Source organism: Cheilinus undulatus, linkage group 17 (genome assembly GCF_018320785.1).
Source record: "Cheilinus undulatus linkage group 17, ASM1832078v1, whole genome shotgun sequence".
Classification (NCBI taxonomy): Eukaryota; Metazoa; Chordata; class Actinopteri; order Labriformes; family Labridae; genus Cheilinus; species Cheilinus undulatus.
The window spans coordinates 44,201,777-44,218,829 of NC_054881.1; the positions used below are offsets into that span (position 1 = coordinate 44,201,777).

General features: G+C 40.9%; 1 protein-coding gene across 1 annotated transcript; it reads left to right on the forward strand.

Annotated features, from left to right (window-relative positions):
- Positions 1-5,789: 5,789 nt before the first annotated feature.
- fbxw2 (F-box and WD repeat domain containing 2) lies at positions 5,790-14,019 on the forward strand. The gene is made up of 8 exons (XM_041811246.1): positions 5,790-6,047; positions 9,229-9,521; positions 9,761-9,983; positions 10,095-10,289; positions 10,454-10,587; positions 10,680-10,766; positions 10,850-11,019; positions 11,094-14,019. The coding sequence occupies exons 2-8, from the start codon at positions 9,255-9,257 to the stop codon at positions 11,380-11,382; spliced, it is 1,365 nt and encodes a 454-aa protein (XP_041667180.1). The 5' UTR covers positions 5,790-6,047; positions 9,229-9,254; the 3' UTR covers positions 11,383-14,019.
- Positions 14,020-17,053: the final 3,034 nt, after the last annotated feature.

The window sequence follows — 17,053 nt, forward strand, 5'->3', positions numbered from 1 at the left end:
TGGGAGAAACTCCTCTGAGAGCGTCCGCTCCACAATCACAGGCTGGCATTCTGCTCCGTCTGTTTGAGCTCTAATGAAGAGAAGTGACACAGACGGCCCTCCCTGCTCCAAACGGCCCGTCTAATCAGCCGTGAGAGCTCAGAGAGGGCGGCAAAACCCGGGCTGGACCGCAGGTGGCGACGGGAGGGGCCAATCAGCAACTAGAATGATCAACTGGAGCCACAGGTGGCGATGGGAGGGGCCAATCAGCAACTAGAATGATCAACTGGAGCCACAGGTGGCGACGGGAGGGGCCAATCAGCAACTAGAATGATCAACTGGAGCCACAGGTGGCGACGGGAGGGGCCAATCAGCAACTAGAATAAAAAGGGGGCACAGGTAGCAATGGGAGGGGCCAATCAGCAACTAGAATGATCAACTGGAGCCACAGGTGGCGATGGGAGGGGCCAATCAGCAACTAGAATAAAAAGGGGGCACAGGTGGCGACGGGAGGGGCCAATCAGCAACTAGAATGATCAACTGGAGCCACAGGTGGCGACGGGAGGGGCCAATCAGCAACTAGAATAAAAAGGGGGCACAGGTGGCGACGGGAGGGGCCAATCAGCAACTAGAATGATCAACTGGAGCCACAGGTGGCGACGGGAGGGGCCAATCAGCAACTAGAATGATCAACTGGAGCCATACATGATCCATCTATGAAGACACAACAGCTTCATCTCCACCAAACTGTCTCTCTTGGTCTGAGACCACTATGATTGGGTGTTTTTTTTGTGTGTGTTTCTACTGTCAACACTCAAAGGAACCTAATCCTCACCATCCTGGGTTCAGGACTCTTCTGCTCCTGGACCCTAAATCTAGCACCAGAGGTTTTAGTTTTCAAATGCCCACTTTCACCCAAAGATCACAGTGGCCTCTAATGTTATGACTAAAATGACATTAATTCCAGAATCCATGGAGACATTTTAGTCAAATTTGGCACAAACCCACACTTGGACTTGAGGATGAACCAGTAAGATTTTGGAGTTCAAAGGTCACGATTTGGGCCCTCATACCCTTAATTAGCTCTGTGTTCCAGTCTGCTACAAACCTACAGATCCCGCCACCCCAGCTCTCCTCCTCCACCCTGCGCCGTTCTTCTGCGTTTATAAAACCAAGTCAGACTTAATCTTTCTGCACACAGAAGGTCCATGTGCCCCACATCCAGAGGACAAACAGGTACAGATCAGAGACATAATAGAAACGCTCACTCTTTAAAGCCACAGGCAGCCATGGACGGCCCCGGTGTACCCAGGTAGACCAGGTGTGTTCCAGCAGCTGCAGGGCCTGGTTAGGGTTTAGGGATGTGGTCCAACCCTGCAGAGAGACATCTTTGATTCACGAAAAACTTGAAATGGTGAGAAAAGGAGAGGTCTAAGCTGCTGTCTGTAACAGATGAAGGTGTTACCATAGATCAGACCTGGACTCACATCGTATCTGGGTCTACATTCACCAGGGTGTTCAGGTGTCCACAGACAGACTTTTGGAAGGGTGATCTGTCCTAAACTCTGTAAACCAGACTGTTTCTGCCCTCCTCCATGTCCTCGGACGGTCTGTCCCCACCCCCTCCAGTGGATCCGGTCCTGGTTTTCCTCCGCTGCTCTTCAGCAGCATTAGAGCTTCTTTATCGAGGAGCTTAACAGACCGGCATCAATCACTTAGCCTGTTAGGGTCAGGGTCAGCTAACACCCCCCTACACGGACCAGCTGGACCCCCCACAACCCCCCCACACCAAACTGGACTCACTGATAGACTTTAAAGTGAAAAACAGTCACATAGGGTCCCCATAAGGGGCCGGTCTAAGGTCTAAGGTAAAGAACAGTCTAGATGTCTGATATGACGACAGCTGATGAACGTCCTCTGGCATGGAGAGGACAGAAAGGAAAAGGACTTATCAGCTGATCTCAGCGTCTTCTGTCCCCTCAATAATCTTTAAAGACCCCTGGACAGCACTGCTCAGCACTACTGTCCTTTATTCTGAGGCTGGACTAGAGACCCTTCATTCATTCATTCATTCATTCATTCATCCATTCATTCATCCATGGTGCTGCAGGGGTTAATATCAGCTGATTTCATACATTAATAAACATGCAGGATATGAATCTGACTGCCAGCGTTCTCTCTATCAAAACAACAGAGGACGAGGAGAAAGAAATCAGCTGTTTTTACTCTAAATCACAGTTTTGGTTTCATGGATGAATTTCACATAATGAGGGAGAAAAGCCGTTAAAGGTGGTCTTTCCTAGTCCCAGAGATCCCAGAATGCTTTGTGAGTAGAAAATCCTCACCTATCAAACAGATGAAGTTATGAAGGTTCACATTCAGAATAATATTTGACTGAAGTCCAGGCTGCACCGTCATCTCTTCTACCTTAAAGATAAATCTGCGTCTTTATTCTGATGATTTCAGGAAGTGAGCGCCTGACTGGCGCTCTGAGTCACAGCTGACTCTGATTTTTATTTGAAGAACATAAAGAGTCATGAAAGTTAAATTCAGGATGGTTCATGTTAAACAGACGTCCTGTCCTTCAGACCGTCTTTTTCTAATCTGAGCTGATAACAGAGCGGAAAACCACAGAAGAAGAGAGGGACCAACAGGGGGATGTTTTCACCATCAGTCTGAGTAATGAGTCCTGATATCAGTCTGAGAGGAAATAAAAGCCTTTCAAAGATTTACAATAATAAACATGGTTCAGAGAACGTCTGAAATAAAAGTCCTTTATGTTGTAGCATAAAAACCAAGAAGCTTTTATGGTTGGGTCGTTAATCAGCTAATCCATAAAAATCCAGAACATTCTCTGATAGCTTCATCATCATCATCATCCTCAACAGAAATAATCCAAGAACATAAAATGTCTGGTTTCACTGTGATGGCATATTAGGGCCAGCGTGTAAAATAATAACAACTCAGAGGACCTGTTTAGGAAAAATGTCAACATTTTTGTAAAAAATAACCTTTCACAATTTCTTAGATTAACAATTCATGTATTTACAAGAAAAAATGTAAATATCTGAGTTTAAAAAGTTAGGAGTTTTGACATTATGAATTCCAAATTTTCAGGTTTATAAAGTCATAAATTTTACATTTTTAAATCACAGATTTACAGACTGAGAACAGCCTCAGTTAACAGAAAAGTCTCTCCTAATCCTTACAATATTGATGATAATATTAACAATGCAAATAATAATAATAATAATAACACAAATAATAATAATTATAATACAAAAAATAATAATAATAATTATTATAATACAAATAATAACAATAATAATAATAATAATAATACAAATAATAATAATAATAATAACACAAATAATAATAATAATAATAATTAATAATAATAATACAAATAATAATAATTATAATACAAATAATAATAATAATAATAATAATAATAACACAAATAATAATTATAATACAAATAATAATAATAATAATAATAATAATACAAATAATAATAATACAAATAATAATAATAATAATAATAATAATAATAATAATAATAATAATACAGATAATAATAATAATAATAATAATAATAATAATAATAACACAAATAATAATAATAATAATAATAATAATAATACAAATATAATAATAATACAAATAATAATAATAATAACACAAATAATAATAATTATAATACAAAAAATAATAATAATAGTAATAATAATACAAATAATAATAATAATAATAATAATAATAATAATAACAATACAGATATAATAATAATACAAATAATAATAATAACACAAATAATGATGATAATATTAACAATGCAAATAATAAAAATAATAATAATAATAACACAAATAATGATGATAATATTAACAATGTAAATAATAATAATAATAACACAAATAATAATAATAATAATAATAATTATAATAATAATAAAAAATAATAATAATACAACTTTAATAATAATACAAATAATAATAATAATAATAATAATAATACAAATATAATAATAATACAAATAATAATAATAATAATAATACAAAAAACAATAATAATAATAATAATAACAACAACAATAATAATAATAATAATAATAATAATTAAAAAATAATAATAATAATACAAATAATAATAATAATAATAATACAAATATAATAATATTACAAATAATAATAACAATAATAATAATAATAATACAAATAATAATAATAATAATAATAATAATAATACAAATATAATAATAATACAAATAATAATAATAATAATAATAATACAAAAAACAATAATAATAATAATAATAACAACAACAATAATAATAATAATAATAATAATAATTAAAAAATAATAATAATAATAATAATACAAAAAACAATAACAATAATAATAATAATAACAATAATAATAATAATAATAATAATACAAATATAATAATAATACAAATAATAATAATAATAATAATAATAATAATAATAATAATAATATAATAATACAAATAATAATAATAATAATAATAATTAATAATAATAATGATAATAATAATAATAAATGAAAGATTCTGGACTAAATTCACATGGATCAGGATGATTACAACACTTGTGCTAATTTCATCCATGGTTTCTGTTCTTTATTTTTTTACGTTAAAAATATGAAAAACTCTGAATTTAGGTTTAAATAAATTTCTGCCTTTTTAAACTCAAAACTTTTTGTTTATCCAAGCAAATCTATTATGCTTTACAGTCTTTCTCCTTCATTCACCACAGTTAAAACTTAAAGATTTCAGGTTTCTTTCTGGGAAATTTAAGACTTCAAGACTGCTAAATAAACAGACCCTAATACTCACTGATATGCGTATGTTCCTATTTTAATCGATACAGTCCCAGTTATTCTAACCATCAGTATTACTGATCAGTGCCAGAGTTCAGCTCTGTGAGGTTTTTATTTACTGGGCAGTGAACGTTCTGAGGAGGTCAAAGGTGAACGGCATGGTGGTTGTGATTCTTAACAAAGGATTAACATAAGGCCAAATCACCTTGACCTTTGACCTCCAGACATCTAAACTGAACCAGTCCAAGGAATAGGTCAGTAAATCATAAATCTTAAGTAGCTGATACCTCATAATTATGACTTACCTTCTCATCATTTTTAGGACTTTCTATTTCAGATTTTCTGTCGGATCGTTTGGATCAACAGTCTTATAATTAAAATGATCTCATAGTTAAAATATACAATCTTTAACTATTTATTTACGTAAACTAATGTTTTTATTAGTGGTAGAAAAAGATTCCTTTCCAACTGACAGAAGTATTTGAGTTTTTAGTCGAGGCTGCCCTCTAGTGGTAGATATTCCTCATCAGACTAAAAGCAGGTACTTTAATTTGACACGTTTACATCATACCGGATAAATACCGGTGACTCCGGGCGTTACCGTGACAAAAACTACAAGAAATCAGAAATATCAAACTGTTCCAGACAAAAGACGAACATGACTGAAGTAACTCCACACTGTACGCGACACCGGAAGCTACTTTATCAGGGTGTAAAGTTAGGTTTAGATCCTCAGCTTTGTCTTACAGGCAGAGAAGAGCCCAGAAAGTCTTTTGTACCAAAAACATACAAGACTAATTGGTATATATTTAATTGATGAGTGTGTTAGTAAGTGTAATGCGTTTACGTTCTGATCATCTTTACCTCACGTACCTGTTTTGGGGGCAGATTTAGCACGCACACAGTGGCCCGCCTGCTCCTGTCAGACAGCACTGTGGGACTACAGAGCAGCAGGGCAGGGAGAGCGTTTCCATTATGTTCAGGTCTTCATGCTGTCACAGTCTGCCATCCTCCAGGCTTACTACCGTAGAAATAAAGAGAATATTCATTTTTTAGAAGCATAATGTAACTAACAATCATCAGGATTAACGTCTGTCACCATGTTACTGAGCTAACGTTAGCTACGAGGCTAGCTCGGCTACTTTGACAATCCTTTGAAGGTTAGCTTCCTGCGGCTAACTCCGCTATGTGAACTAACTCATAAAGAAAGTCCCTGCAACTCCCAGGTGGGTGGACATTTTGGCTTCACATGTAGACATGATTATATTTACCATCACACTGGGTCATGTGTTATTGTCTGTTTCAGTAGCTAGCATAAAGGAATGTTTTAGTCATGTTATTCTGCTAACGCTGCTAACTAGCCAGGAGGCTAACTGACATTACCAGGAACAGTTGGTTAACATTGAAGCCTCTGAATCACTTATTCACCCATAAACAGACCCTGTAGTGAATTACTGAGGGAGTACAGCTTTTATTAGGCACATTTACGTCTGTATAAGCTGTCTACAGCCTCACGGGCTTTAGCAGGGATAGTACTGCTGATTCATTAATGTTAACTCTGCTAATCTTTTATTGTTTCTCGGGTTTATTGTTCTGACGACATTAAAACACACAGTTCACATTTAAGGTAATAAAACCACGAACATTAAGAGCTAAAAACTACCTTTATTTAGTGATAGGGATGTGCCAGACTGAGTCTGATATTAACAATCAGCCGATACCAACATCTAACAATTTAAAGCTTGAGAGTTTGACAGAATGAACTACTTTAACTAAACTGGATTTTATTATTATGATGATTACAATTATTCTTATTGTTGATATAAATGAACAAAGAACAGATGAGGGCTGGGCAGAGGTGTGAAGGTAAATATGAAAGACAGGTACAGAACAGTGCTAGGGCTGGGCCATCAGTCTAAATGCAGGTTAAAACACAGAAGCTGTCATGTCTCAGTATCAGTGTAATACTGATATTTACAAATTAGATTTAGCTGATGGCAGTTCAGATCTGATATTTATGTTCTTAAACACACTTTACAACCAAAATACCAGCTGTAAATGTCAGTAGAAAATCTGCTGTTACTGAGGAATCACTTTTAAAGCCAGTGTGTTCTGATACCAGTTTCCACCCATATCATGCATATTTAAAATTTCTTCTCCTAAATCAACAGCAGGTTTGCATGGTGGTTTCAAAATCAGCTAAAAACAAAATGTCCTCAAATGTAAAGCATTAGACTAGCTGAAGTTCAGACCTCAAACTTCAGTCCTAAGAACTAGGGCTGAACGGTTTGCAAAGATAATTGTGAAATTTTTCCCCCAATTTTAGTGATTACAATTACAACTTAATATTGAAATTGTTCTTGGGTCAATCTTGTGTATTTTTTGACAAATTCAAGCAACAAATAATTCCATAAATAAGACCATATGGGGGTGCAACAAGCTTTAAGTTCCTAAAAAGGAGGCTGGGGTGGAGGAGGTGGAGCTTTAGTTTATAAAGGAGGATGCTGGGGTGGAGGAGGTGGAGCTTCAGTCTATACAGGAGGAGGCTGGGGTGGAGGAGGTGGAGCTTTAGTTTATAGAGGAGGAGGCTGGGGTGGAGGAGGTGGAGCTTCAGTCTATACAGGAGGAGGCTGGGGTGGAGGAGGTGGAGCTTTAGTTTATAAAGGAGGATGCTGGGGTGGTGGAGGTGGAGCTTCAGTCTATACAGGAGGAGGCTGGGGTGGAGGAGGTGGAGCTTTAGTTTATAGAGGAGGAGGCTGGGGTGGAGGAGGTGGAGCTTTAGTTTATAAAGGAGGATGCTGGGGTGGAGGAGGTGGAGATTAAGTATATACAGGAGGAGGCTGGGGTGGAGGAGGTGGAGCTTTAGTTTATAGAGGAGGAGGCTGGGGTGGAGGAGGTGGAGCTTCAGTCTATACAGGAGGAGGCTGGGGTGGAGGAGGTGGAGCTTTAGTTTATAAAGGAGGATGCTGGGGTGGTGGAGGTGGAGCTTTAGTTTATAAAGGAGGATGCTGGGGTGGAGGAGGTGGAGCTTTAGTCTATAGAGGAGGAGGCTGGGGTGGAGGAGGTGGAGCTTTAGTTTATAAAGGAGGATGCTGGGGTGGAGGAGGTGGAGCTTTAGTCTATAGAGGAGGAGGCTGGGGTGGAGGAGGTGGAGCTTTAGTCTATAAAGGAGGAGGCTGGGGTGGAGGAGGTGGAGCTTCAGTCTATACAGGAGGAGGCTGGGGTGGAGGAGGTGGAGCTTTAGTTTATAAAGGAGGATGCTGGGGTGGTGGAGGTGGAGCTTCAGTCTATAAAGGAGGAGGCTGGGGTGGAGGAGGTGGAGCTTTAGTCTATAAACAAAAGCTTTTTTAATGGACCATTCGAATGGAAGCTGTCAGCCCTATTTATGTCACTCATTTTGATTAAGAAAAACATTCATTAAACACAGAAACGAGGATTTTTTAAACCATTATAAATATTGACACTTGAGTGTTTGCATAATGTGCATAAAACGCTGCTGCTGCAAAAAAAGGTTAATTAAACTGGTATTTTGACACATCTCAAGTTAAATAAATAATGCAACTTCAGCAATTTGAAAATTGCAGCAGGCCAAATTACGATTTGATCTAATCTATGATTAATTACCCAGCCCTACTTAGAAGATGCCTTTTCTCCATAGCAGGTTTGATATCAGCCATAATGTCAGACTGACCAGAGGATACCTGAGTGTGAAATGATGGTTCATGCTTAAACATCGTTCTCTTGGTGGAAAGCTTGATAAGCTGTCCTTTAAACAGAAATGAATCACAATGGATTGTGGGATACGTAGTTCTTTCATCCTCATAGAGAAACATGTACACACTCTAGTACCTTTGCTTTTTTCTCTGTTTTTGAGCTGAATCAAATGTTTTATAGTCATGGGTTCTCAGGTTGATGTTAGCTTGGTCCATGCATTAAAAGGACAGTCATTAATGTCTCTGGAGGACCTGAATGAAGACTTTAACTTCCAGAACCAGAGCTAGTGAAAAAGTGTGCCATTAAAGCACATTTATGTGGTTTGTCCATGCAGAAGATGAAGGAGTGCAGTCATTCCAACCTTTTTTCCACTGAGCCCCCCCTTCACATCTTAGAAGAGGTCTCGGACCCCAGGTTGGGAACCAAGGAACTAGTGGACACATGTCCGTTTCACTCTTTAGTCCTCGCATGCTGCAGTAACTTCTGACACGCTCTGAATCTGCTCTGGATCGTTTCGATGTCATCCTTGCCAAAGACGGCTGCCCCGCCCTGAAACTATAGGACATTTACGGCAGCCCAAAAGGAACATTTAGTCATCTTTTGTTAAATCCTGTGCTCCAGTGGCGGCTGCAGGAATCTGTAACCCTGCATATAAACAGCGTGCTAAAGTCTGACCTGTCTCCGCCCCCCCAGGTGTTGCAGGTCGCTCTCATGTGCCCATGGAGAAGGCGGCCTTTGAGGGGTGGCTGGAGTCAGTCTCCTCCACTTTCCTTACTCTGAATGACCAGCAGAAGAACCAGTCTCTGGACCATCTCATCTCTCTTAGTGGTGCTGCTCAGCTCCGTCACCTGTCCAATGGACTCGAGACGCTGCTCAAACGCGACTTCCTGCGCCTGCTTCCTCTGGAGCTGGCCTTCTACCTGCTGCGCTGGCTCGACCCTCAGACCCTGCTCACCTGCTGCCTCGTCTGCAAACAGTGGAATAAGGTGAGTATAAGGGTGGTTTAACAGCAGGGACCTGGGCTCGGATCTGAGTAAGCTGGACCCCAGAGTCCAGTTCAGTTGATCAGTGGGAACACAGGAGCCGTACCTGAGCAGTTTGAAGAGGTAGTCTGGGGTTCATGAAAGATATCCAGATATTTATTTTTGATCCCTACCATCCAACCCTTTTCTGGTCCTGGCGATCTGTCCCCACCACTGACTTTAGACCCTCCCTCTCCTCACAGGTGATCAGCTCATGCACCGAGGTGTGGCAGGGCGTGTGTCGGGAGCTGGGCTGGAGGATCGATGAGTCCGTCCAGGACGCAGCTCACTGGAAGGGGGTCTACCTGAAGGCCAGGTTGAGGATGATGCAGCTGAAAGACCAGGAAGCCTTCGAAACGTCGTCCCTCATCGGGCACAGCGCTCGAGTTTACGCGCTCTACTACAAGGACGGCCTCCTCTGCACAGGTACGCTCACAGAAACGTCCACGCCTTCTTTAAAAACTAAAACCACGATTCAGATTTAGATAGACCCGCCATGTTCGAAGGTTTCAGCACTGACGTCTTCTCCTCTCTCAGGATCTGATGACCTCTCCGCCAAGCTGTGGGACGTCCGCACCGGTCAGTGTATTTACGGGATTCAGACTCACACCTGTGCCACAGTGAAGTTTGACGAGCAGAAGCTGGTGACTGGCTCCTTTGACAACACCATTGCATGCTGGGAGTGGAGCTCGGGCGCTAAAATCCAGCAGTTCAGAGGCCACACTGGAGCAGGTGGGCTCAGATGTTTTTCTGTTCTGGATCATTATGAGTGAAGGACAAAACAAGCACAGTTTTACCGCCTCCATGTGTTTTCTTTACATCCAGTCGTCTCTCTGTTAAAACTGTAATAACAATGAAACGTTCCCTCCTATAATGCTGTAAATGTGTGTGTGCAGTGTTCAGCGTGGACTACAACGATGAACTGGACCTGCTGGTCAGCGGCTCGGCAGACTTCTCGGTGAAGGTTTGGGCTCTCTCTGCAGGGGCGTGTCTCAATACGCTGACCGGTCACACCGAGTGGGTCACCAAGGTCAGCACGGTTCAGTTTCTGTGCGTTTGTTTAAGCGTGTTGGCGTCCTGGTTACGGAGGGTCATTAAATCTTTCATGTGATGGTCCTCCAGGTGATTCTGCAGCGCAGCGAGGTGGAGTCGATGATGCACAGCCCTGGAGACCACATCCTCCTCAGTGCTGATAAATATGAGATCAAGGTAAGGCTCCTCCCTGATGTGTGGGTATTGTAGTACCTAAAGAGTCCATGGGATGGCACTCACGCTCCTCTCTGTCCTCACAGGTCTGGCCTTTAGGCAGAGAGATCAACTGTAAGTGTTTAAAGACTCTGTCGGTGTCGGAGGACCGCAGCATCAGCCTGCAGCCTCGTCTGCAGTTTGATGGCCGATACATCGTCTGCAGCTCCGACCTCGGCGTCTACCAGTGGGACTTCGCCAGCTTCGAGATTCTCAGGTAGAGAAAAGGTTGACAGAAGAGGGCGCTGTGGAGTAAAGATTCAGCTTAACCAGTCTGTGTTCTGTTTCCAGGGTGATAAAGACCCAGGACCCCACCAACCTGTCCCTGCTCAGCTTCGGCGAGATCTTTGCTCTTCTCTTTGATAACCACTTCCTGTACGTCATGGACCTGAGGACTGAGGCCATCTCTGGACGCTGGCCTCTGCCCGCCTACAGGAAGTCCAAACGAGGCTCCAGCTTCCTGGCCGGGGTGACATCCTGGCTCAACGGGCTGGACGGGGGCAATGACTCTGGACTGGTGTTTGCTACCAGCATGCCCGACCATAGCATTCACCTAGTGCTGTGGAGGGAGAACGGATAGGAGGCGTGGACATGAGACGCCGCCAAGGGTGCTCCAAACAGCCAAGATACACGATGCATGGACCAAAGCATTTTGTTTTTATCTGTTTCTTCCTCAGCATACAGTCCTCCTCGCTCACGTTCACATAGAGAGAGAAAGACGAGGAAACGACGGCGGACAGCTCGCAGATTGAGGACAAAGACGGAAAACTGTCAGAAATAAAGACAACCACAGGAAGTGTGCTGGAATAATCAGGGTGTTTCTGTCAGATCTGCTCAGTGATCAGTGAAATGTCGTGCAGTTAGACATCTGTAGCTCACTTTTAATCATGATGAGCCGTGATTGGACCAAAGATTCACGATGCAACGAGGCTGTTTTAGAACGCTGCAGGGGTCTGACTGCTGCAGCTCCAATCAGGCCAGCTGGGAGTCTTTACTCAACTGGCTTTAGATCGTTAGTCACAGGGTTTCAACAGCCAATCAGAGCCTCAGAGAGGAAGTCACCTGGTCAGTCTGCACCTCTTTTTTTAAACTTCAAAGCAATCTTAAGCAAGCAAGCCTAGGCTCCCAAAAATGTGGAGTAGGACAGATGACACTTCAGCTGCAGCAGCAGTCTTCAAACATTTCTGACTAAAGTCACCAAAGATGAAGCCAAAACTCTCTGTAGTTGTTTATTTATTTCCTTTTTATCCTTTTTGATGACCTTAAACCCACCTCAGAATAAAGGGAGGACGTTTACCCCACTTAGCCACAGGCACACCTACAGTAATACTGATGTTTGTTTCAGTTATAATGAGTAACTTCAGTGAAATGCATGCACATGCATGGATCACAGGTCAAAATATTGCTAAATTTGTTTGATTTAATGAATGGGACTAAACATTTGCAGCAGTGAGTTGTTGCTGTGAAAGAGCTAAACCGTCCCCTCCAGGATTGTGAAGCAGCTGCATGTTCCCCCTCGTCTCGTGGTGAATCTTTGGTCTGGTTAGGAAGTAATCATTTCAGTAAGAACTTCAGTAGCCATCTTTAAACTCCTGGTCTCAGCGCTGTCTTCGGCCTCCTCTCCAGGTGAGGAGTGCGTCGTGTTCGCTGTAGCTCAAACCTGCAGGATGCTGAAGCTGCTCTCTGAGCCGGTCTATAGAAACATGAGGAGGAGAGTCGCCTTAAAAACAGACGCTGTAAATAAAGGAGAACGCCAGAGTGTGGTCATAAAGGGAGATTCTGATGTTTTTAAAAATAACTATAAAATCTATCAGGCCGTAAATCAGTGAAAAGGTTCCTGGATGGTTCTGGGAGAAGAATCCTGCGGCTGTGACGTCTGCAGATGAATGTTTTATCCTTTCAATGATAAAACGTTTATTAGACTCACCCTGATCCATCAGACTAACAGTCTTAAAGTAAGCACCCAGGTTTAAAAACAGCAGAATTTCCCTTTGAGCGAGCAGTCTCTGGTGATTTTCCCACGCTCTACAGTAAGCTGTGTGCTGATTGGTACGCTGGGCGGTGGTTTTGGTACATTGCTGTGTACAATGTAAAGGTGTAATCTGCTTTTCTATGGGACGTGTGGTTGAAGAAAATGTGATGTGCCTTTTCTGTTGGTTTGATGTGACGAACTAGAACTGCTGGGCACGCCGCAGCCAGCCGACGGCTGTGCGCTAACGTCATGTTTTTCATATTTACTGTGCTCCAACAGTCCACCATGTCTGTCATTTTATAGTATCTACCTGACACCACTGGCTCAGTGAATCGCTTTTCTGTGTCAAACATCAGCTTTATTTTTCTAAAGGACTTGATGCATCGAGGCCTAGGGAGGGAAACGAGTATGGAGGCCCTGAAGGGACATGGGCTTAAAAGAAGAGGAAGAAACAAGTCATCAGAAATGATCCTGAGAGGAGAAAGTGTCTCATCAGAAGGGATGGAGATTGTTCACTTTCATTCTTCAACACTCCTAATCAACCCGAGTCCTTATCAACACTACTATTGATACTAAGGTGGTTATGAAGTGAGTGCGGTGCAGACTGCTGCATTAAGCCTATCTATGTGGTAAAATTACCAGCATGTGTCATTAAATTAGTAATATTTTACTAAAATCAGGCTGAAATGTGGTTCTAAGGTTGTGGACCAGTTAAACAGACGTAGAAGTTTCAGCTTTGTTAAGTTTGCCCCAGTCATTTTGAGGATGCAGCTCTTTTGATGCTTAACTTTGGTTTAAAATTTATAAAACCTACATTTTAAATTCTGTCAGGCAGTGAGATATCGTTGCTTTTATACTGATGAAAAACCAAACATTTCTCATGCTCATGCTTTCTCCTAATAGTCATTTTACTGAGTTAACCTTAAATGCATCATAATATAACCATCTGTCAGCTCATTAAGTGAGCTAATTAACTTTTGTTATACTAGTTGGAGTTTTGTTTTAAACCAACCAGAAGCTTTGTGAGCACTTTTCAGGGCTGACCTGAGCAGATGAGGATGACTGTCTGCAGCTGAAGTCAAAGATAGAGATGCGTGCTCCATCCTGCAGCCATCAGAGCTTTTTTATTAACTGCATTTTGGTTTAAGTTGATGCACAGTGCTGATGTGTTCCTCTTTATCTGAGCTGCAGTGATGATCAAGCAGTATTATCAAACCTTTGGGTTTTAATAAAAGTGGGACCAGATCCTCATGAATCCAGGTTTCTACTTCCATCCCTCATCAGAGACGATGTTGTGAGCTTGAGTGAAAACATGTTTCTTCTTTGTCCTAGTCCATGTCCCTTTAAGGCTCCATGGTTCAGTGTTTAACAATCAAACCAGACTCCAATCTTTGATGACAGCTGAGGGCTGTCTCCAGATTCTTCACTGAAGTCTTCCTCCATGTTAGCAGAGTGAAAATCCTTCATGTGGACCAAACCTGTATGAAAAAACATGAGGTTTAACTGTGGATGGTGTTTACATGCTGATAATGGTTGTTATTGAGGTTTTAAACTCCACTCTCAGATATTCTGTCTCCCAGCAGCACTCGACTTCAATGAAAACATTCAAGTATGATTTTGTACATAAAGTGAGACAGAAGGTAAAGCTTTGGTTGATGTCTGTCATCAGAGCTGATGAATCACTGCACATTGTTATTTCTCTCACTCTTCTCTCACATCGTCACCTCGACTGTCTACAATCAGCTCCACGCTGCAGTCTGTCAATAAATACAACAAATACACTGAACTAGCCCATCCCTGCTGATCTGTGCTTTCATTCAGGATGTTGTTTTCAAGGATCAATGTATGTATCCATGTAAATCCCTACATACAAACCTACATACCTACCAACATGTCTACATACTAACCCACATATCTACCAACATGTCTACATACTAACCCACATACCTGCCAACATGTCTACATACTAACCCACATATCTACCAACATGTCTACATACTAACCCACATACCTACCAACATGTCTACATACTAACTCACATACCTACCAACATGCCTACATACTAACCCACATATCTACCAACATGCCTACATACTAACACACATACCTACCAACATGCCTACATACTAACCTACATACCTACCAACATGTCTACATACTAACCCACATATCTACCAACATGCCTACATACTAACACACATACCTACCAACATGCCTACATACTAACCTACATACCTACCAACATGTCTACATACTAACCCACATATCTACCAACATGCCTACATACTAACCCACATACCTACCAACTTGTCTACATACTAACCCACATATCTACCAACATGTCTACATACTAACCCACATACCTACCAACATGCCTACATACTAACCTACATACCTACCAACATGTCTACATGCTAACCCACATATCTACCAACATGCCTACATACTAACCCACATATCTACCAACATGCCTACATACTAACACACATATCTACCAACATGTCTACATACTAACCTACATACCTACCAACATGCCTACATACTAACCTACATATCTACCAACATGTCTACATACTAACACACATACCTACCAACATGCCTACATACTAACCTACATACCTACCAACATGTCTACATACTAACCCACATATCTACCAACATGCCTACATACTAACCTACATACCTACCAACATGTCTACATACTAACCCACATATCTACCAACATGCCTACATACTAACCCACATACCTACCAACTTGTCTACATACTAACCCACATATCTACCAACATGTCTACATACTAACCCACATACCTACCAACTTGTCTACATACTAACCCACATATCTACCAACATGCCTACATACTAACCTACATACCTACCAACATGTCTACATACTAACCCACATATCTACCAACATGTCTACATACTAACCCACATATCTACCAACATGCCTACATACTAACCCACATATCTACCAACATGTCTACATACTAACCCACATACCTACCAACATGCCTACATACTAACCTACATATCTACCAACATGCCTACATACTAACCTACATACCTACCAACATGTCTACATACTAACCCACATATCTACCAACATGCCTACATACTAACCCACATACCTACCAACTTGTCTACATACTAACCCACATATCTACCAACATGCCTACATACTAACCCACATACCTACCAACTTGTCTACATACTAACCCACATACCTACCAACATGTCTACATACTAACCCACATATCTACCAACATGCCTACATACTAACCCACATATCTACCAACATGCCTACATACTAACCCACATACCTACCAACATGCCTACATACTAACCTACATATCTACCAACATGCCTACATACTAACCTACATACCTACCAACATGTCTACATACTAACCCACATATCTACCAACATGCCTACATACTAACACACATATCTACCAACATGTCTACATACTAACACACATACCTACCAACATGTCCACATACTAACCCACATACCTACCAACATGTCTACATACTAACCCACATATCTACCAACATGCCTACATACTAACCCACATATCTACCAACATGCCTACATACTAACCCACATACCTACCAACATGCCTACATACTAACCCACATACCTACCAACATGCCTACATACTAACCCACATATCTACCAACATGTCTACATACTAACCCACATACCTACCAACATGCCTACATACTAACCCACATATCTACCAACATGCCTACATACTAACACACATACCTACCAACATGTCTACATATTAACCCACATATCTACCAACATGTCTACATACTAACACACATATCTACCAACATGCCTACATACTAACCCACATATCTACCAACATGCCTACATACTAACACACATACCTACCAACATGTCTACATATTAACCCACATATCTACCAACATGTCTACATACTAACACACATATCTACCAACATGTCTACATACTAACCTACATACCTACCAACATGTCTACATACTAACCCACATACCTACCAACATGCCTACATACTAACCCACATACCTACCAACATGTCTACATATTAACCCACATATCTACCAACATGCCTACATACTAACACACATACCTACCAACATGTCTACATATTAACCCACATATCTACCAACATGTCTACATACTAACACACATATCTACCAACATGTCTACATACTAACCTACATACCTACCAACATGTCTACATACTAACCCACATATCTACCAACATGCCTACATACTAACCTAC

Coding starts and splice junctions, on each gene's coding strand:
- fbxw2 (XM_041811246.1), top strand. CDS start 9,255: ATGGAGAAGGCGGCCTTTGAGGGGTGGCTGGAGTCAGTCTCCTCCACT. Junction 9,522..9,760: donor TCTGCAAACAGTGGAATAAG/GTGAGTATAAGG, acceptor CTCTCCTCACAG/GTGATCAGCTCATGCACCGA. Junction 10,290..10,453: donor CAGAGGCCACACTGGAGCAG/GTGGGCTCAGAT, acceptor GTGTGTGTGCAG/TGTTCAGCGTGGACTACAAC.